The following is a 21434-nucleotide window of genomic DNA, read 5'->3' as shown; positions in this document are numbered from 1 at the left end:
ATTGCCACGATAAAAGTGTAGAATCTGCGTAGATTTATGAGCTCAACCATCGCCCCGGAATTTTTTTTCTTTCATACATATAATATGAGTAATTGAAAATGAGGTACGCAATGTATTGGACTTTTATCAACGTGAATTTCGAGCACCCTAATTAGCTTGATAATTAATAACCAGGTGACACCGAAAAAAGTCGTAGTCATCGTTCGCCTCTAGCGTGGAAAAAGGAACGCAGTAGTAAAAGTTCTCCTGATTTTTCTCGGCGGAAAAATCGGGGCGATGACAGTCGTCTGAAAGACTCGGACCCTAGGAGTGGCAAATATCGAAGCAAAGTCGGTCGACTCGGTGCCGGAGACAGACCAGGTAGCAAAAGTCGGCGCAACGATAAGCGTTCCCCAAGTCCTGACCCGAGTCGATACGAGAAAGGGCGAGATGTTCACGTATTCAGATCCGACGGACGAAACTCCCCCGAACGTGATAACGACGGAAAATTTGACGTCGACGAAACCGGCCGGAAAAAGGGAGCGCGAAAAAATAAAAAACTTCTATCCGGTGCGAATAATTATTGAGACAATTTTTCGGCTTAATATCGATTACATCGTTCTCATGGCGAAATGTGTTTTATACCAACACCTTCAGAAGCAGGGAGAGAAGGCGTTGAAGGAAATGAGGATAAAGGCCCGCAGGTATCCGTTGGCCGAAAGAAAAGCGGAAAAAAAGGTGACGATTGCCACGAATTTTCGGATATCATTTCGAAGGATATACAATATCAATTTTATCCATAACGTCAGTTTCAGGTTCCAGGGATGGGGAGGGAGCATCGGACGCAGGGGATAAGCGGGAGGAAAAATTCCACCGGAAAAAAGGAGGAGTGAGAGAAGAAGTCAATAATCCGGGTAAGGTAATATCAAGGATGGTTCATCGATCCTGATTTTTTATGTGTCTATTTCTCCAAGAAAATTCTGTGGAACACGATAGTGAGAGAATTCCGAACGTTGGCAAATCCGGCGCTACGGAATCCGCGAAAAAGGGACAAAGTGAGAATCTCCTGAAATTACAACTGGAAAAAAATCTCCGGGAAATCTCTAAGATATGAATTTTCGAACCAGGCAAAATCGGCAGAGCCGGTACGGTCGACGGAGATGGCGAACGGAAGTACGGTGCGATTAAATTCGAAAAAGGTTCGATTTTACGATCAATTTTCTATCAATGAGAATTGAAATTCATGAAATACTTTTTCGATTATCGACTCAGTCGACGGATCGGTCGATGACAAGAAAACGGAGGAAGACGGACTCGACACGGGGGACAAGAATCTTGACAAGAATTCGGATGGCACGATTAAAAGTATGATCTCATCTAATCACGTAGAGGGAATGACGAATAAATGTAAACGTACCTACTTTATTCTTCCACCATGGGAAAGAAACAGAGATAAGCTATTATTAAAATTAATTCCCAGCTTATTCGTGGAGTATCGTACCCGCGTCGCTGCGACGTCGACGTCGGTATAAATCATGCGAAAATAATACTGGAATTGATTTTTACGCGTCGAGTAATCGGACGCGAGAGACTTCCCCTTTGGGAAAAAATTTACGCGCGACGTCGCTATAAACAAGTAGATAAAAAAACTTTGAAATTCTCTCAGGCACGAAAGGGCGTGAAGGATACGACGATGCCGTTGACGTCGGGGGACGCGGCTCCGCGGGAGTGAGAGAGAAAACTGAAACTACCGACGGGACACCCGAGGGTGAGTCCTCGGGGATATTTAGTCATTAAACCGCAGGCATTAAACCAGAAATATTAGTCACGTATTGTGAACGCATGAACGTTAAACCGAGATCGCGTTCCAGCGTCGACGTATCGTCGACGGTTATAACGTTTCCAGACAATGCCAATATGTGCACAATTTTTACGCGATAACATTTCTGCCAACTTGTTTAATGAATTGCATGCGATTAATTGAATTTAATAATAGTCCGTATCGGTACGCGGAGAGCGTTTTACGACTAACGCATTATATTAAATATCGATAAAAAATTCTATGTAATTTCGCGTCGTGAGGCGGGAGAATTTTATTAATCGTCGCCCCTTTCAGCTGTATCCACTGCAGATTCGACCGCGGGAGGATCAACGAATCGCGAAAATATTATCAAATATCGATTGTCCAACGATTTATTCGTCGAATTGGGTTGGACCATTCTGCCGAAAGAAAAGGTCGTGCAGAGAGCCGTAGAATTTCAGGCATTGCAGGCGAAACCCCACATGAATTGGTTAGTTATGATTTTCCGTCTGATTTTCCCCTGATGATCAAACATCATTTCAAAAATCAAAGTAAGCAGTGTAATTGGTCCCGACGAAATTCATTCGAATCGTATCGTTCCGCGTCAGGCTGAAGAATAACAGAATCCATGGAAAACGATATTATCCCGACGAGAAAACGATTTTCTTAAATTTCCTCGAAGACGGAAGCGGCCACGTGTACTATCCGGACGGAAAATTGGCAATTGCGGCGAAAGTTTCAAAGAAAGAAACCCGTAAGCGAAACGCTTGAAGCATATTTCCAATTAATAAATTTCACGCGAATACGAACGAAAATTCCATCGCGACGATATACCGAGATCTCTTCTTAAATTCTGGAACACCTTTCGTTGGTATATATTTATATCATAGGTATGTATATATATGTATTCATGTATACCTGAACGGTATATAACTGGAGATTACGGAACTCTCGTAAGAAGTCTACGGGATGGTATACAATTTTGGGAAATGGCCTTGTTATATCATCCCGTAAGTCAATATATCCTTACGCGTCCTAATAGGCGAACGTGACGTGAATCACGAATGCAGTTCGTGCCACGCGCGAGCAGTTATAGAATCTATAAGCTTCGTCAGAGGCTGCAACGATGCCTCCCGAAACTTCTCTCCTCCGATTATATCATCGATCCAATCTTCCTGATATTTTTTCCACGAAGTTGTACGGATTTACGGTACATACGCGATTTAATTGCTCCGCGGACGACCCGCGCCTCGCGTATCAATTCAAAAGAGAAATGGCTTCACCAAGCAATTACACTCCCATCCGATGAAGAAATACGCAGAGATACGCTGATTCATTAGCCGCATCATCTTCTTATTACCTAACAATTATGTATACAAACTCGCAAAAAGTTTTGCATGAATTATTTCCTCACCGTTCCCCTAGATGTAACCGAAAGTATAAACGATCCTCCGGTAAGAGTTGTTTAACATAATTCATGAATTTTACGTAAAAGATATATTAGGTGCGCATAAATTTTTCAAGACGAAATCTACAAGGTCTACTCTCAGGAGGAGAAAGACGTTATGGGGGTGATGCGACCGCCTAAAGTCATAGGGATCTTCGATTCCATGGGGAACGGCATAGTCTACGACAAGGATTGCGATGTACGGTAAGCTGGGGAAAATTAAATTCAATAAGAATCCACGAATTGATATAAGATCGTTACTTTAGGCTAAGCTACGATCAAAATGGTGGCGTTTTTCTGGACACTCCGAGCAAAGTCCCCTTTTCGTGGAAATGGAATAACTTTGAGACACCGCCGATCGAGGAAGAGGTGTACGAGGTCGGTAATTCATGGATATTTTCTTCTTTTTACCCTCTACAACCACTTTTTTGAACCACCTCCAACTGATGTAAATATTCCGTATACCGTGGTACTATTTCAAACTAAAAATAAAACCAACAGAATCCCGCCACCGACGGACTGCCGCCGGAGTTTTTCGCTGGGAGGTAGGAAGCTAATATAAAGTTGAAAAATTTTTTTTTCACCGCATCAGCCGCATTCCACGTTCACGGTGAATAGAGAGATTTCAATTTCAATAGATTAAAAACTGCCGACAGCAAATCCTCGATGAATTCAAAGTCCTTGAAGGTGACACAGTCCAGCGAAGTTGATGAGCTTAATGAACCTTCTTCCGGAACCCGGAAATCCCAGAAATCAGAAACGTGAGTAAAAAACAAAAAAGAAAAAAAATGAAAAAAGAATCATAAATCCAGATGATACAGACGTTTATTATTCAACGCCAAGAATCGACCACGTGAACGTGAAGCCGCGCAAAATTGTGACCCAAATGAAACCGGTGTGCTTGAAATTGAACAAACACCTAAGCCTCCGAGTGTTCGACAGAAGGAATATAAATCTGAAATTTTTGGCCGGCCGCAGACGCGTACGGTAATCAACGAGAATTTGGGACGTTAAAATCGTGACCAACATACACATTGATGAAATAATCCTTGCTCCCCGCACGCCTTTCCATTTTGCAGAATCGAATTGGGTACCGAAATTAATCCGAACGTACGGATTAAATCGGAACTAGTAGACCGCAACGATTGGTCAGCAAATGTGGCCAAGTAAGTTAACGTCGTGATTCATGTGAAATTAAAATAGTGAAGATGATGTGTCTTTGTGTATATTTCCCAACGCAGAAATAGATTTTACCTGCAAGATAGGAATTGTGCAGAATTAACTCCAGACGGTAGTCTTTGCGAAATAGCCGAAGAATGTCAACGTGCAAAAAAAGAAGCGAATTCGAGGCGACAAATGATCGCTAAATACAGACCACACTTGATGGATAATTAGAGAGATCGGTTCGAGGTATTTAAAGATCGAAATGTTACCGGAATAATCGATCAGATGTTATTATGTTAGGTGCGAATGTGTAGCATCTAAAGCAAAGGAGGAGGTAATTTCAATAAAACTCAGTTGATGCGAAACGGCGTATAAATAAAATTAGAATATAATTAAAATAATTATCGAAATATCATAATATTATTATGTATATAAGACAATTTTGCGTGCTCAAGACACGTACGTAAGACATATTCCCGTAAAACGGGAATATTTTTTTATTATATCCTAAATATAATATAATAACGAGAGAGGATGGATAGAATTTAATGAAAATCTTTTCATGGATGAAGGTAAATAAGTTATGTTAGAATATCGCAGTTTTCGAACTATGAAAACTTTGAAATAGGGAGGGAAAAAAGTCTAGAACGGAAATGGAAAATGGAAGAAACGATTCTCACGTTTAGTTAGTCAGGAATAAAATAAATAGATTAATTCGTCAGACTGTAATCTCCGTGTCTTTCTTGGCAACTTGATATTTTCATCGCTTCGCGGGTGTTTTTTTTTTTTTGTCTTCTCTTCTTTCATTCGACAAGAAAGACGCGGTCACATATTTATATTAGAGATGAGGTATGAAAAATGACGTAAACGTTCGTCGTCGAAGTGAATGAGGAGGAAGGCAAACGGAGTAGCTTTTGCGATGACACAAAACCTTGGGGGGTAAAAAAAAAAAAATAAAAAAAAAAAAAGTGAAAATAACTGGCATCTTGGGAATGGGGAAAGAGAGTGAAGTAGGGTGTACGAAATTTCTTACGGTGACGTGTATCATTATCTCATATACATATGTAAGTGCTACGCATATGTATATGTATAATAGCGTATATCTCGCGACCCGATGATAACTACGACGAATCGGGGCCTCGGAGCAGTGAATTTATAATATATAATATATACATGTTTTTCTTTTTTTCCGTGTCTTTTCTTATTCTTTCAGGCCCGGAAATCGTATCATGAGGTCTGAAAATTCGGCCAATTTAATACCCGCATAATGATAAATTATTACGCGGCGTTGGCGCAACCCTTCACCCAGTTACCGCAAGCACTTTGTACGATCTGATGATAGGCACTATACAAGACAACTCTTGGGTGTATTCGGGGTTCAAGGGTTGACTCGACGGGGTGGTGGAACCCGGCTATATCTAAGCACATAATAGATAAGCGATGAGAACGAGAAATAGGGGTCGTTGCAGACGCGTTAGATGGTGTAATAAATTGTCGTTGACTTAAGTATGGTGCCGTTGAGGGCTGTGATGGGAATTAGAAATTAGGCCGTAAGTTTCAGAGGGCATAAATTCGGCCGGTATTCCAACCGGCTGATCCGTCGATCCGATCGATCGTTCTCGTCGAATTATTATCGAGCAAACGTCGCTCGATCAGGGTTTCGATTTGGGGGTGGATTCGGGCCTGAAGTCGATCGACCGATTGATTACTCAACCCCTCGGGGGGTCGGGATCCTCAATTGGCGACCTTGACGAACTCCGGGTTGACGGTGCAGTTGTCAGCGAAAGCTGGGTGCACGAAGGCCGGGGCGACGTTGGCGTTCTTTCGGTCGACCGCGCGAACTCGAACGAACAGGAAGGCGGCAACGAGCGAAGCGACCACCACCACCAGAAGTAGCATCACGAGACCGCCGACGAAACCGGGGAGAGACATACAAATTGTTTCTGGGTCCGCTGAACTTGCGTTTTGTATAACGACCGTTGAATCGTTACTGGAGTTTGTTCCAAGTGCGAAATTCACGTCACCCGGCGCAACCACTTGGATAATTCGGGATGTGTTGACGTCCGTCATTTCTTGGGCGGCACGTTTGTACACGTGAGACACACCGACGGTCATCTCGCGGTAGAAATTCTGCAATTGGAAAGCCGGTCATCAAAATTTACTCGTCCGTCATTATCGTCGTTATCGTCGAATCGGTCGAATCATCGTCGAATACTTACGGAGAAATCGTCGTCGTCGTGCGCGTGAACGTCTCTTCGTCTACGGGCACCTCTGAGTTCAGCGGGAAGTCCTTCGACCGACCTCGGACGTCCTCCCAGAGTAGCCAAATTGCCCTCGAGTTCGTCGGGGCCCACGGTTCCTTTCCTCTTTACGGTTTGATACGCGCCAGCCGGATGACCGGGTAGCGGAGGTGGCGGAAGGTGCACTAAATTGTCCTGCGGACTTTGCGGGGAACTGCTCGCCGTTGAATCTCCGGGCGTCGAACTCGGAGATGAAGACGATGCTTGGGCCTGAGGGGCGGGAACTATGTCCGGATTCGGCTCGCTGTTGGCAAAAACGAGAAGATCCCGTTCTCAAAAAACTCTTCCGCGACAAAAATATGTTCCTCAATTTTTCGATTCAACTCTCCACCCTTACCTGTAGGCTCCTGCAGGCCCGCTGGGATGTCTCGGGTCGGGATACGCTGGCGGAACTCCGTATTCCGGAACCGGCGGTGCTCCGTAATCTGAGGTGAGTTGTCCCAGACTTTGGGGTCCGAGAGGCACTCCGTATTCTTGCGTCAGACCGGCGGGAGCGCCGTATTCGAGTCCTGGGTGTCCGCACTTCGGTTCGGGGCAATTGTATCTGCACACTTGAATCACGCACTGGAAGTGGACGTTCATACTGTCCGGGAACTTGAACGCTTGGAAGTAGGCGAAACTAACGACGGACGCACTTGGCCCAAAGTTCTTTATTTTTTGGAACCTGAAACAAATAAATTTCTACGTTTAGAGCACGTCGTGCACCTTCCACGTACACCTGAGTCTGCTCGACAAACGAGAAAGGAAGAAACTTCCGTCAGGCATGCGGTACACATTCGGTGCAACTTTCTCACCTGGACATTATCTTGGGTCTGACGACGCATCCGTACTGATCGACGAGTTGGATCGGCGCACGTTTTCCATCGTGAGCTACGCAGTTTCTCACGAGCATGTCGAATTTGTTCTCGTCATCCTTTATGGCGAGGACCATGGTCATGGTTTGACCGATTTTAACGATACCGGAAACTTCCGAAGCCCAGGGCCCCTTGCCGACCTGGATCTGCATCCAACACTGCAGGTTGTCGCCGAGGAAGTTTGCGGTTACGGCGTGAAGCATGTCGACCTGGAAGGGCCTGAAGGTGACCGCTTTCTCGTAAAAGTCGTACCAGGTGCAGCGGAGCTTCCTCGCCTGGTCCCAGACCTCTTGGACGTACGGATCGTACTGCACGATTATGGTATTTTCTACATAGCTGCCCGAGGGCGTCGGTGCGCCGTAAGCAGCAACGTTGTGATTTGCGGAGGAGCTCATACCGCAGGAGTTCAAGAATATCTCAAAAGTAGCGCTCAGATGACCCGTGCCGGGCTTCAGATGGACGCAGTGAGGGTCGGAGTAGAAGCCCTTGCTGAATATCATTCCGTAGAACGGTCGGTCGAACTCGATGTTCACTCTCATGTGTGTTTTCTCGCATTGTACCTGCAGGTGCTTTATTTGCGGCGTGTCCGGCGAAGCCAATGGCCAGTTTTCCTCAGCCCCGTGAGACTGAGGGGGTCCGTATTGAGCCGGGGGCCCGTAAACCGATCTATGTTCCAATGGAAGGGCACTGCTGTCGACCAGAGGAGCCTCGCATCTCACGCTCTGTAAAAAAATTATCGAAAAACGAAAGCGCATTAGTTTGAGAGATAATTTCAGCGTATCTTCTTTCATGTTACGACGTTCCTTCCAGTGGATCGAACCACGCAATATCGTTGGCTAATTTTTGTCGCATCACTCGAACCGCCGACTATGACGATGTACTTATTATATTATATACCCGCGCGTACATCCTGTGTTTTATAAATTTCATATATGTTTTTATTTGTACGCAGGTATCACGAGGACGGGGTTAAGCAATATGTCAAGTACTCTTAATAGCGTATAGTACATATATGTATATATGTGTATACGATGACGAAACGAACTCGGCGTAACGGACGCAGTTGGTTGTCCAAGTGTCTTCTGGTTGACCCGTTCGGGTTTAGACGAGCTTCGGTCAAACGCTGCGGATTCATTTCTTAAAGACAGTTGCTTTATAAAAGCAGACGCAACGGGACCTAGCAGAGCCGGTATTTCTAGAATAACAATGAACGAATGAATTCTTTCGATAGTGTGGACACACGTTCAAGTTCAGCCATCCGTCACGCTCGCCACATGTGCAGGTGCATTAGAATTCCTCGGCGTGACGAGAGAACAGCTCTCGGCGAATCTGCACCGTGCGTGTGTGTGAGAATTTTGAGCAAATGCTTTCTTCCCCTTCCCCGTTTCGATCGGCGCCAAGTCCCAACGAAATTCCGCCAAGATTTTCGGCGAATTTTTATCAACGGTTATAAATAAAAATTGCTACCTGCGGTGATTGGATGGGTGATCGAAGAAGACCGCAACGCGTTACTCGCGTTACAACGTACGATATACGTACATACTGTACACCGCGAAGTGAATGCTAGAAGGATAACTTTGGAGTTATATCTGTTACGTTAACCCAGAATGCGGCATCGCCCAGGGCGATGCGTTCGAGTCGGGCCCCCGTCGACCGTCGCTGATGTTTTTCTGCACGCGGCGCGCGTCTGATTCTTTCAATTCGTTATTAATTTCTGGCCCGAGGTAGAGACGGACTCGCGCCTCACCTCTTAAATTAACCTAATTCATCTCGAAGCCGGACCCAACGGAATCTCAACTTCATCTCATACGGAAACTTACGGAGATACACCGACCGTAAGCCAAAAAAGGAAGAAACGATCGCTGCAGCCTCTCTTCGTTTTGGTTGCGCAAATTTTACGCGACATCGAGAGCTTTTCCGTGCCACGGCGTATCTCGTTTTTCCTCGGGATCTTCGTCGTAGACATACGTAACGTAATAATCGTGAAGATATTTAATTCAATCAATTAGGGCCGTCGAACGGAAGATGACGTTGAAACATGTACAGCTAGTCGAAAGCGATTATCTGTCTTTCTTCGAAATGGTATCGCGATCGGTTAGAATCGGAAGAGCGAGCGAGTGAATGAGTTGCCGTGTATACCGTCAAACTAGTAAGGTAAACAAGGTGCGATCACGCGCTATGAGCATAACTGTACTCAATTATTTTTTGGGCAGAGTTTTAAGACCCGGTCCGTCCGCTTCTGGACTATTCGGATGGTCCCCCGTAAGTCTGCAAGGTACTACCGCCGCTGCCGTTTCTGTGTTTACAGCTTTAAATATACCAGTTATTAGAAACACCTTCTGGGCACGCTTACGCGCCCGGTCAAAACCTCTGCCGTACAGCGAATGCCCCTTTCCCCCCCCCCTCCCTCCGTTCGCAGTTACGGTTATCGCAGTCGTTGATCTGCGGAGGTCGTTTGAAAAACGAGTTCGTCGTAACTCTCGAATGATTTTTATTTTCTCATTTTTTGTCAACCGGTGAACGTGTGCCCAGGTCATTACCGAAAACCTGATTTGAACCATGCATTGTCCTTCCACAATTGATAGGATTAATTTGAAGAAAAAAACAAAAAAAAAGAGAAGAACGCCGCGGTGAAATTTTACCGTTCGCCTATCCTGTACGAGAATAAAAATGAGCGAAAAAAACCGAATTAAGAGAAAGAAATGCTCGGTATACGCCGAGAGAGTGTTTCGCACACCCGAGTCCCCTTGGACACGATCACGCGACTCGTACGTTATAATTCCCATATACATATAGTTCGGACACTGACAAGGATTACAAGCAGAACGAATTGCCTTAGCTCGCGGAATGGAAATCACGGTTGGGAGGGTCGCGATAGTAGTTAACTCAGCTTAGCTCAGCTCAGCTCAGCTCCGGTTTGATTTCACTTTTTCCATTGTCGCCGTGCTCGTGGTTTGCGACCGTTGTAAAGCGACGCCCGGAACACGGACACTTTCACTGACATCGGGGACGATGCAGAGCATGGAGACACTTCGCTCGTTCCATATGGATTGTGTGGGGTAATCGTCTCCGGTAAAAGTAGGCGATAATACGGGCTGATATGACACCCCGTTTCTCCCCCGTCGCTAAAAGTTATCTCAACTTCGCAGTTAGAAAGCGAACCATTTCGCATCCGGTTCCACTTCGCACCCAGCTGAGAAATATTCGAGAAGATAATGCGGAGAAATTTTTATAATCGCCTCACAATTCGTAACGATATCTCTCGCGAGGGTATTCAAATATTTTTCACACCTACTTGGATCGAAGCTCTTCCGTTGTAAACCCATTTGCGCCTCAATTTTTTATTTGTGAAATTTTTTCGCCGATGGGGTCGGAAAATTATGAGAAATAAAAACGATCGGAATCACGTTACCAGGATCGTCCTTGTAAAAATTTTTAAAACAAATTTGAGATCGACGGTAGAATCGGTCACGCGATTTCATTTCATTCCCGACTGTTAATTGGTCGTACTTTTTTATTTTTCGGGCCACCCCGTACGTCTCCGCACTTACACACGTGCATATCGTGAACGTACAAACTGGGACTTATGTACAATACACTTGGCCAAGGAACGCGTGACGGTGTTAAGTAGGACGTATTTGATGAGCACCCAGCTCGACTACGAGTCGAGCATCGCCGACCTTAGGAGCGTTCGGATTCTGCCGAAAGGTTTGATTTTTGCTGCGGGCGTTCGACGTGGTAAAACTAGTGGATTTTTCACCGGTGCTTCCGGCTTTCTAATCAAATATTTGGAAAAAAAAGTTCGATAAATCTAGCGTTTTTTCAGATATTCAATCGAATGTGTCGCAGGATCGACGAAGTGTTGCCGAAGTAGTTCGTCAGATTTTCGAAATTGATAAGTATTCCGTTCCGTTCCGTTCCTCGTAAGTTGTACGTCGAGCGCAGATTCCGGTAACGGTACCGAATTTTAATTCTACGCAGTGGATAAAACGGTATCGGCGTTTTGAATTTATAGTCGGTCGCAATTAAATCGAAGCATATTATAATTGTATTCAGACCCAAGATGTGTTTTTGATTCGGCGAACAAATATCTTGTTGTATATCGTAAGTGTACGCACATCAAAGCCACGTACACTGCAGCGAGATGAGTCGTGAGAATTGGGTTGGGAATGAATCCGGTAACTCTCTAAGTACGAACAAGTAGATTATGAAAATAAAAGAATCACGATATTCACCGGCGCAGGGCGCATTCTGGAATCTAGACGCCTAAGGTTACAGACTACTTCCGCCTTTTAATTTAACATTGAACTCGTTCTTTGAAACAGCTGAGCAAAGATCTTGAACTAACCGGAAAATCAGTTTCTTTATAAACTCAATTAAAGTTAGTCGGTTTATATTCGAGACTCGAAACTTATATTTTTCTCTATTTTTGTTTTTTCTTTTATTTTTCTTTTTTTTTTCTCGCACATCGTGAAACCCGTAGCCGTGTTGTGAAAAATTGAAAACCTCAGATGAATATCTCGAGTTAAAAATATCGGGTTCGAAAATAATGGTCGGAAGAGATAGATTAGAATCGCTGGAAATGGGGCATGGCCACCATCTGTGAGATGCTACGTATAACACAGTGGAATTCCGTAAAATTTAACAATGTCGAGGTGTGTTCGTCTGGAATTCGGTCGCGGAACACCTCCTAAGATGGCTTTGGTAAAACATCTGCTGTCTCCCAATTTTCTTAATCGTCCAAAGAGGGATAGAAAAGTTATAAGTTTCCTCGCCGCGGGTGGGAAACTCGAACTGCCATAACTACTTTGCTGAACCTGAAGCTTCCGGTTCGCACGTGACTCGACTTCAAAAATATATTCCCCTTCGTATAACGCCGACTACGTAGCGCCCGCCCACCCCTTCGCGAGGAAGTGATGAATTGAATTCATTCGAACTGAATTCGTAAGAAATTATCCCGAAAACGATTCCCCGTTTTCGCCGAGAAGATCATCCGAAACAGCTTCCGCTTATTAATTACTTTGCGAGTTATCGTTATCCGCGCGATATATATATATATAATTGAGTTAGGAGATGAAAATTCTTGGGGGTGATTTCAAGAAGGCAACAAGTTTCAACGAGCGGATAATCGTCGAAATTCCTCGCGATATATACGTAGAACCGTGTACGGACCAAGGGAGTTCCCGAGCTCCGACGAAATATTCGACCCGCTCATATTAAATCTCCTCAACTCCGTATAGTTTCGCCGGTGATTAATTTCGAAACAACGCGCGCGTATATCGAGCTTCGCAAGCATCTACGCAGAACGACTATCCTCCCGTGATTACGGCAGCCGCATAAAGGCATCTCGTACCGCATCCTATAGGACGAGTATCGGGTCGTCTTCGCGAAGAGACGCTATTCGCCGGGACAGTTCTCGGGAAAGAAAGCTGGAGAAGAAACTAAGTCGTCTCGTGATGATACCCGACGCATAGATCGTCTTTGATACTACTTAATACTTGTAGTATACCAGCCGAGCAACCTGCGGCACTCGCTCTTCTTCTTCTTCTTCTTCTTCTTCTTCGTCGTCGTCGTCGTCTTCTTCGTCTTTTTCATCGCTAGCTCGGCACGACGCGGACGTCTATACTACGCGAAACCCGGCACGGCTATAGCCTCCTCGTTGTACTCGAAAGTGCATAGAGCCAGGTTGGCCAGGACTATAGCCAAAGGAGGGCACTGCGTCCGGCGAGTTGACCTACAATCTTCGCTTCGACGACCGCTTCGCTGCGCGACGCACGATACGCGCTCGTCGTTCACGTATGGATATTTTTATCAGCGAGCCCTATTCACGGTAATCCCGACAAGCTCCACGCTAGTTTGTCGAGACGCTTTTTTTCTCGCTCTTCAAAAATAACAGGCGAAAAGAAAAATCGTCTTTTTTCTCAATCGCACGCGAGAAGTCGCGAGAAGGGGGGGGGGGGGGGGGAGGGCGAAGATCTTCGATGTTATACTTACGGCGAATAACAGTGGCAAAAGCAAAGACAGTGCCGTCTTCCGTATGCACCGCCGCGTCCTGTCCATCGTGTGTGCGTCTGTCTATAATGAAAAAAAAGAAGACAAGCTTATAATCATCTCCGTAGGAACGTTCGCTTTTCAAATAATTTTTATGCGATGAAGGTTCGAGGGGTGAATGACGCCGGTACGATTCAGGAAATGATCAATCCGGACCCAACTTTTGGCCTTTTCTTTTGCAACTCGAATGCGGATCGACTACGGAAAATTATGATTGAGAGACGTTTCGAATGTAACGAATGAAACAACAACCAGGTGGAAATATTGAAATATTGGTGATAATCGATTAGGCGCAGCGTGATCGTAATTTTGAAAAATTTGAAACGTTTGAAAAACGAAGGGCTGAATCTACCTTCAAATTTAAGTTTACAGAACCCTGAGACTGGATCTCATAATCTATGATATGCACGCATCGATTGAACCGATATGTATGTATATTTTTCTCGTTTTTCGTTTTTTGTTTTTTGTTTTTTGTTTTTTGTTTCCCTCGTTATAATTCTATATCAAGAATAAATTTTCACAAACTGTCTGGTAAATGTCCACTTGGGGTAAGGGGGTAGCTGGGGAACGAACTTCCGTCGATAGTCTCTTCGTCCGAAGTCCGTCGTCAGTGTCAACGTGTGTCCACTCACAGTTTTCAGGATTCCGAACCAAAAAGTCCCAACTAATCTTGTTACGTATATACATACATAAATACGAATATATATATATAAATATATATATGTATAATGAATATTATCACCAATAACTGACAAATGATTCGCCGTCGAAATTTAACTTAACTATGTACCGATAAGCACGCTACTTGCACTTTTAATCGTTATATTTACTCGTTTACTGCTATTATTATTACGGTGATTATTTTTAAATTTCATGTATACAAAATAGGTGTAGCACTAATTTTGATCGTTCATCGAGTCGAGCGAGGACGGGGCCCAGAAGGGGACTAAGGCCCAAAGTGGCTGTCTTGACCGCCGGGAAGTGACTGAACGGCAAAGAGGCGCGAAGTGCAGCTTGGAGGCATGTCCCAGTGACCTACTGTCGACCGAGGAACCCCTTCCAACGTATTTTACCTACACCATCGTCGGCCCGTTGACGCTACAGGTGAAAGACATCGGGGGACCGACGGAGAGGGCCTTACCCAGGTATCCCATTACGAAGGGGGAGAGAAAGAGGCGCACCTACCGCGAGAACGTCACGTACCTATTAAACCTCAAACGCGTTCACGGATATAGGTATATTTATACACGTACACACGTAAGGGATACGCAACGTGTAACTTCTCACGCACACGTACGCACGCGTACACAACCTGCACAGATCTGCATTCACATATGCGCATCTACGATGTCGTCGTGCCACGGAATACGGACTATCGGATCGAGCTTCTTACTTCTGTTTCGATTTTAAGTCACACCGAAACCAGTATTTTAATTCGTACCGTTGTATAGATACGGATACGTGATACTCGTTCGATATACGTGTGCAAGAGATACGACTAGGCCGAGTGAATCTCGGTATGTAGAACTTTGTAATTGACTTTCAAAATTCCTCCTCTCTCTTAAAAGGGTTAATTTCAGGTGGCTTAGATCCGTTGTAACGCGAGCCAATACACCGGTGTACGCGCACACAGAAATTATATGCTTAGGACACATCTGAAACGGGTGTTTTTAACGAGTTCAATTTTCTCTTTTGCCATCCTGCATCGTGAGCGACGCGGGAAACTTTCTATCTAAAATCTGGTGAAAATGATACGGGCCCAACAATGCGAGTACCTGCAGTCGTGCACTGCGTCGCTACCGACGAATGAGAGGCGGAAAAAATAAAGAAAATCATACCGATCGGCTTGCGTAATTTCCCTGTAAAATATACATAACCACTCGCCGCGGTTATCGCGGGTGAAAACATGCCGCTCCACATTTACACCCGCATTCGCGAGTATACGTCGTCTACAGTCGTCGGACCTACTAACTGGCCTAACGACCCCCCGGGGCGGAAGAAAAAACTTTTAAACCGGCCTAGCAGAGAGATAAGGACTAATATGCAATGTGAAAGTGTCGGGAAGCGCACGTTACAATCGGAGTGTTGAAACCAGAGAGGAATCCTTGCGCGTAAACTATTCGAATTTATTTTCTCCGTACGTTTCACGAGAACGGAAAACGGGAAAAATTGTGCGTCAAAAATTCTTGCGTGAAATAGAGGAGCTCGGTTCGGAGTCCGGTTTGTCCATCCCAACGTGACGAACATCTGGCCCGTAAATACCTAGCGGACGGTAATTATCCGGGACGGGTGAGAGCGAGGGTGAGAGAGCCGGGGATCTTGGAAAGGCCGAGAAATGCCTCCTCCAAAAGATGCAGCTTCTGACGGTGGCGGAAAAGCCAAACCACCGCCGGTAGGGTGGCGTCTGGGAATGCCGATGTAATCCGTTTTATCCGTTTTTACCTGCCCCGAAGAGGATCTCAACCCCCCTGGCAACAGCAGTCGCGCACCCTTACCGAGCTCTCGGAGTTCGGACGGTCCGATATCCGAGCCGGCTAAAAAATTGTTCTCGCTCTGTTTTCTTTTTTTTTTCTTCTCTCTCCGACCATTCTCCGGCCTTCTTCATTCCTTTTTCTTCTCCGTCTTTCCGATTCCCAACCCTTAACCCGCGGTCCCTCGGGACGAGCTACTAGAAGACAGGCTAAAAATAAGATACGGAATCCCGAGGGTGGGGGGGGGGCCGAAACGGGCCCGATATAAAAAATACCCGGCATAGCGCAGTCATCGTGATGTGGGCGTTTCGGATGTTTTTGGCGGTGAAATTTCTTTGAGAAAACCTGAAGCCATACAACGTGATCTTTTTATTTCGTATTATTCAGTTTTCGAAGACCCGCTTTCTTGGCGGTGCAACAGCAACCGTAGCAGCATCGCGCTAAGTGAGAACCTGAAATAAGGCCCCGCTGCCGGCGAACCGCAAGGTTCGGGCGATGCTGCTGGGATATTAATCCCAACGTGACAAAACTTCTCGCGACTTCATTTGCCCAACTATAGAGGATTATGACAAAAAATAAGTCCGAGGGGAAGAAGACGAAGAAGAAGAAGAAGAAGAAGATAGTCGCTGAAGTTGAACGCGATACCCCGCGCGCTTGTATGAGTATAAAAATTTTTCCCGCTATACGCGGAAGTCACGAGGCAAAGGTCAATCCGAAAGATCCTAGATTAGAACTAGTCCGAACTACACCGAAAAATGAAATTACAAAAAAATACTTCGCCAAAATCCAGACTGGATTACACGTATGCGTATACGTATATACTACACGTACGCGACTCTATCAAGCCGTTCTATCGACGAGCTGAATCTGCGAACATCATCGCATTTTTATTTAAATAATAACAATGACAATGATAACGATAATAATAATCACAACCTGTCCTGTCTGATGGTGCTACCGCACGTTTTACCTCAAACCACGGTACATTTTTTTTCTCGTCTCGATTCGAAACAGTAGTGGCATTCGTTCCGTTCGATAATTCATCCGTGTACACCGATGCATTTTTCATTCGCACGTATTCTCAAAAGTTGAAATTATCTGCGAGTACAATTACAGCGTATGAAACGAGACGATTGAGACGTTGACCGTGGATCATCAAACGCCCGATGTTGACGGAGAAATGCAAAGCGAGAGGATCAAATTCTGGTCTCATCATCGCCTTACAATTAGCCATAGGTAGTCGAACAAAAAAAAAATCGTTGACGTATTAATCGTCGAGGAAATGAAGGTGACGATGAAAAAAAAAAATTGACAAGCTTTTTCCCATTTTTTTTGCAGCTGAAGTACGGACACTCTTCATTCAGCCATTATACCGAGTCCGAATCAATGTCTGTCATGTAGGAGAATTAAATGATAGTTAATCAGTACTTCATAGAGTTGACGCCGTTAATTACATCACGTCGGTCAATTAGTCAATTATGAATTAATGTTGATTCTGAAGAAGCGTCCTCGATCCGTCCTGGTTTCGAAAACCATATGCATGTACGGATGTGAAACGAAGCACACACATGTAAAGGGCGGAATGTACAAATAAAATGAAGAAAAAAACGAAAGAAAGAAAGAAGAGTTGTGTTCAGGGACAGGGACTGTGGCCGTAGGTGACGGTGAATGCGTGGACGTTTGACGATCGTACAAATCACGTTATTAGGAGAAAGCGTGTACCCAAATTCTTGACGTTAATCGTCTTCGGATTGCGGGAATGATTGTGCGGAGAATTTTATGTACCCCGGTGGAGCGTCGCAACGTCACGCACTAATCGACGTTCCACGTTCGCAGGTGCAACCGAGACTACGATTCGGTGGTTATTGTAACAGAGATGATGAATGTACGGAAGTGACGTACGCGTCGCCTAAACTCAAAACGCTGAAGATATTACGGAGAAACGAGGGTCCCGAATTGGCAGCGCGAGTGTGTGTATAGGTATTATTGTAGCAGCCGAACGACGTTCGACGACTACTTTCGAAAGCATCGCCTACATATTCGTAGGTGATTCGAGTTCGTGCTTCACCGTGGAATACATTACCATATATGCAATTTTACACGATGCGGTTTTGGCGCTTCTGCAGTATCGCGAGATCGACCGGTACCTACGGCGAAATATTTTCTGGCTTCTGTCTTTCTCTTTTTTTTCTCTCTCTTTCTCTCTCTCTTTTCGAGAGGCAAATATATTACAGACGAGCGATGTACCCCGCGCGATATCGATTCGTAAATTTCGATTCAGTCAGATTCTATGCATTTTCATATAGGTACGACGATCTTATGCCACACGTACGCGTACACGAGCTCGGAGAATTTACGTACTTTATTTCTTGCTTTATAAAATACCTGCATAAAGATCACCGCGAAACCACTTTCCTTTGGGAAGCGAAGCGAAGCCCGTGTAACTGCATAAAGTATCCCTTACTCCCGGCGAACGAGGCGACTATCAGTTTCTTCCGTCCAGGAAGAAACGAGGAGCGGTGCTGCTACTCTAATGTCGACCCTTTGTGATTCGGCAGGTGCTGTGACGTCATAGCAAAACTACCGTTAACTATCGTGCAGCCATATGTCGCGTGAAACCCGAAAGGTGCACAATTACAAGCTACACGTTGTACACGTATACCCGAAAGGCTCGGTTTTTTTTTTTTTTTCTTTTTTTTCTTTTTCATTCACACAAAATGAAAATGGATAAATAAAAAATCATTTCAAAATTAATTGTGAGAGAAGAAAAAAAGTTAAGCACAGATGTGGCAATGTACGTAACGTCGCATCATGTTCGTTACACGCGCAATTATTGTCTTACGAAACTCGTTTTTCACGTATGTCGTACATGTACAGCGCATTCACGTTAAACCTGGGTGAACGACGTGTTCAGGTGAAATTTCTGGCTTGACGAAATTACCTGTGGTATTAAAACCATGCAGAATTAACTCAGCCCCTCATGATATGTACAAGCGTAGTTTATACCGCGTGAATGGAATCCTTCACTTTTTCGGAGCAGAAAATTACGATATTACGAATTAAGTGCTGCTCAACCCGGAAAATTGATGGCGTGAAATTTAATTTCAGTATCGTCGAACTTTCACGTTTGGCAAATGATTTTTCACTCGTTATCTGCTCGCGATTTGGAAAACTAATTTTTCGTTTTATTCTTGTTTCTACTTAGTTGGGATTATCCATAGAATTCTGAAATGCGGTATGCGCTAGCGGCGCGTGATGCGAATCGACCAATTAAACAAAAATCATCGGCGTATCCCGCAGATTCTCAATTAACGGGTGATTACGATTTCTGGGTCACGGGAAGAAGCGTCAAAGGAGTAATTATTAGCCAGTCTACAGACAATGAAAGCACCGCAATTAGGTACCCGCTGGCGGAGGAATATAACCTTCGCGTGAAATTCTATCGGTCGTCCAAAAGTCCGCGTTCTCCGGGTATCCGTAGGTACAAGTGAGGAACGATAAGAACGGTTGACCTCCGCGGTGGAATTACCTATTATCGTTGAATGGCCTTCGCGGTTCAGGGAACGAAGTCGGGCCCGGCAGAGGCAGCGGCTCATTCGGAACTTGGAAGTTAAGATCTCCTTTTCTTGCCTCTCTCTTTGTGCCCCTCTCTACCTCCCGCTGTTTTCTTTTCAACGTTATTCCGGCCACAAGGCGGAGAAGAGAGACGCGCGAAGAGGAAAGATAGAACGAGAGGGAGAACGGAGGAACGAAAGAAAGAGGAAGAAGGACAGAGCGGGCTGACACACTGACTCGCTACCCCACATATCCTCGCGGCACTTGCCACCGCGGAACAGAGATATCTACAATCACGAGTGCAATTTAGCACTCCGATCGTATTCCCATATCGTAGTTTCATACCCCCGGCGAAAAGAGGGGAAAAAATACCCTCGACGCCCGGCTCATTGTTCAACATTTTTATCTAATCGTTGTTTGATCAACGCACATCCGCGATATCGTGAGACGCACTGATCGTTATTACAGTTTCACGATAACCGAAAAACTTCGAAATTCTGCGTGGGAGGGTTTTGATGATCTTCAAATCTCTCACCGGATGATCGAATTTTTTTTTTTTCTTTTTCACTTATTCGGAAATTTCGTCAAGTTCAAAGTACACAAACTTGCGACTCGTCCGCGGTACTTCGGTTACACTGAACGCAATTAATTTTCAGGCATAAATGATCGCCGGTAATACGGAAAATGGTGATCTCGTCGCTGATGATTTTTCTATCTTTTATCTCACGCAATGGATGTTACAATTTTTTTCAAGAGTACAAACCTTTGTCAGCGTAGATATAATCCTATGGCACACACACTGTCACTTCAATGTCCTCCAAAAATTTCAGTGTTGTACAGTGAAATTTGGAGAATATATTACAGTCTTATTATTAGACGGGACGAACTCGTATATAAATAATAAATAAATAGATAAATAATAAATAATTAACCATAGACACAAGTCTTGAGGTGCTACTTTGGAGATGGTGATCGTTGTGAAGCCAAGAGACTACACCGCAGTCTATATACCTTCCCCTCCCACACCGACAGCTTTCACCAAAATCTCGACAAAGTTGAGGTGATATTGTCTTAAACGTGAACACACATCTTACACGGTATTTCGTTGACTCAATTAAAAAGCTGAGCAACTGGGCAAAAATTAAACGGACATTGCGTAATCTTTAGCGCTGAAAATTGTCAGAGTAGAAAACTTCTAGGTAAGATTACCCCGAGCTTTGTTGCTGCCTCGAATCCGATTCGGACAATACTTTCACCACCTAGTTAAATTATGACTTTCTTTTTTACATATTAGCCGCATGGGACTACCTAACTTAGATAATGTAAACAGAGCAAGTTGACTCATTGCATATAATATCGTGGAGTGCGCGATGAATTTTAAATCGCGTTTCGCAAGTTTGTTTCCGGTAGTGGACCGGACATCGCTGAGACGGGATGCGGTCAGCGAAAGTTGTGCGTCGACGTACATCTACTTACGAACGGTTAAATCAACCACGTAACTTCGCTATCCAACCTGTACGATACCTATACACGCACCTGTCTGTGTAAATCTAGAAATGCACTTACGTATCGTACCTTCGTACGCGTATATTCTTCAACTCGCACATGCCCGAAACCTGCGTTTCGAAATTTGAATTTCTCCTCTCAATTTCGAATTCCAGAAAACATAATAATCATGTCCTTCAACCTGAGTTTTACTTTCTTCGCTCGCGATCGAGAGCATTCCATTGTGGTCGCGAATAGTGAGGTTTTTATATCACATCGAATGTGATCTTGACCGGGGCCGTTCGCGAGTTGGAGAATTAATTTTTA

At 44.6% G+C, this 21434-nt stretch overlaps 2 protein-coding genes across 10 annotated transcripts in view; one reads left to right on the top strand and one right to left on the bottom strand.

The window, feature by feature from the left end:
• The window catches only part of LOC125501717, a 112330-nt gene that overhangs the window by 77204 nt on the left and 13692 nt on the right, over positions 1–21434 (top strand). The window contains exons 2-11 of one of the 5 annotated variants that reach the window (XR_007279332.1): positions 789–1034; positions 1107–1178; positions 1252–1344; positions 1646–1747; positions 3305–3431; positions 3494–3605; positions 3729–3772; positions 3866–3988; positions 4071–4393; positions 4469–5156. Coding sequence is in view for 4 of the 5 variants with exons in the window: in XM_048658194.1 (XP_048514151.1) it covers positions 935–1034; positions 1107–1178; positions 1252–1344; positions 1646–1747; positions 3305–3431; positions 3494–3605; positions 3729–3772; positions 3866–3988; positions 4071–4218 (921 nt within the window). In the remaining variant the exon portion in view is untranslated. Of the gene's footprint in view, positions 1–414; positions 718–788; positions 1035–1106; positions 1179–1251; positions 1345–1645; positions 1748–3304; positions 3432–3493; positions 3606–3728; positions 3773–3865; positions 3989–4070; positions 5157–21434 lie in introns of those variants that run through there. The other 4 variants (XM_048658194.1, XM_048658203.1, XM_048658201.1 and 1 more) reach the window with 4 other exon arrangements.
• On the bottom strand, positions 4762–20609 carry LOC105685992. 5 transcript variants are annotated; one of them, XM_048658111.1, is made up of 6 exons: positions 20386–20609; positions 13540–13620; positions 7486–8267; positions 7029–7355; positions 6611–6935; positions 4762–6521 (listed from the first exon to the last, which is right to left on the bottom strand). In XM_048658111.1, exons 2-6 carry the CDS (start codon positions 13603–13605, stop codon positions 6126–6128), a joined length of 1896 nt encoding a protein of 631 aa, XP_048514068.1. In that variant the 5' UTR covers positions 13606–13620; positions 20386–20609; the 3' UTR covers positions 4762–6125. The 5 variants fall into 5 exon arrangements, with proteins under 5 accessions (XP_048514068.1, XP_048514074.1, XP_020707995.1 ...); XM_048658117.1 differs by lacking the exon at positions 20386–20609 and adding an exon at positions 14379–14590; XM_020852336.2 differs by lacking the exon at positions 20386–20609 and adding an exon at positions 14387–14590.

Source organism: Athalia rosae, chromosome 1, assembly GCF_917208135.1.
Source record: "Athalia rosae chromosome 1, iyAthRosa1.1, whole genome shotgun sequence".
NCBI lineage: Eukaryota > Metazoa > Arthropoda > Insecta > Hymenoptera > Athaliidae > Athalia > Athalia rosae.
This window is presented reverse-complemented; position numbering and strand designations above follow the sequence as displayed.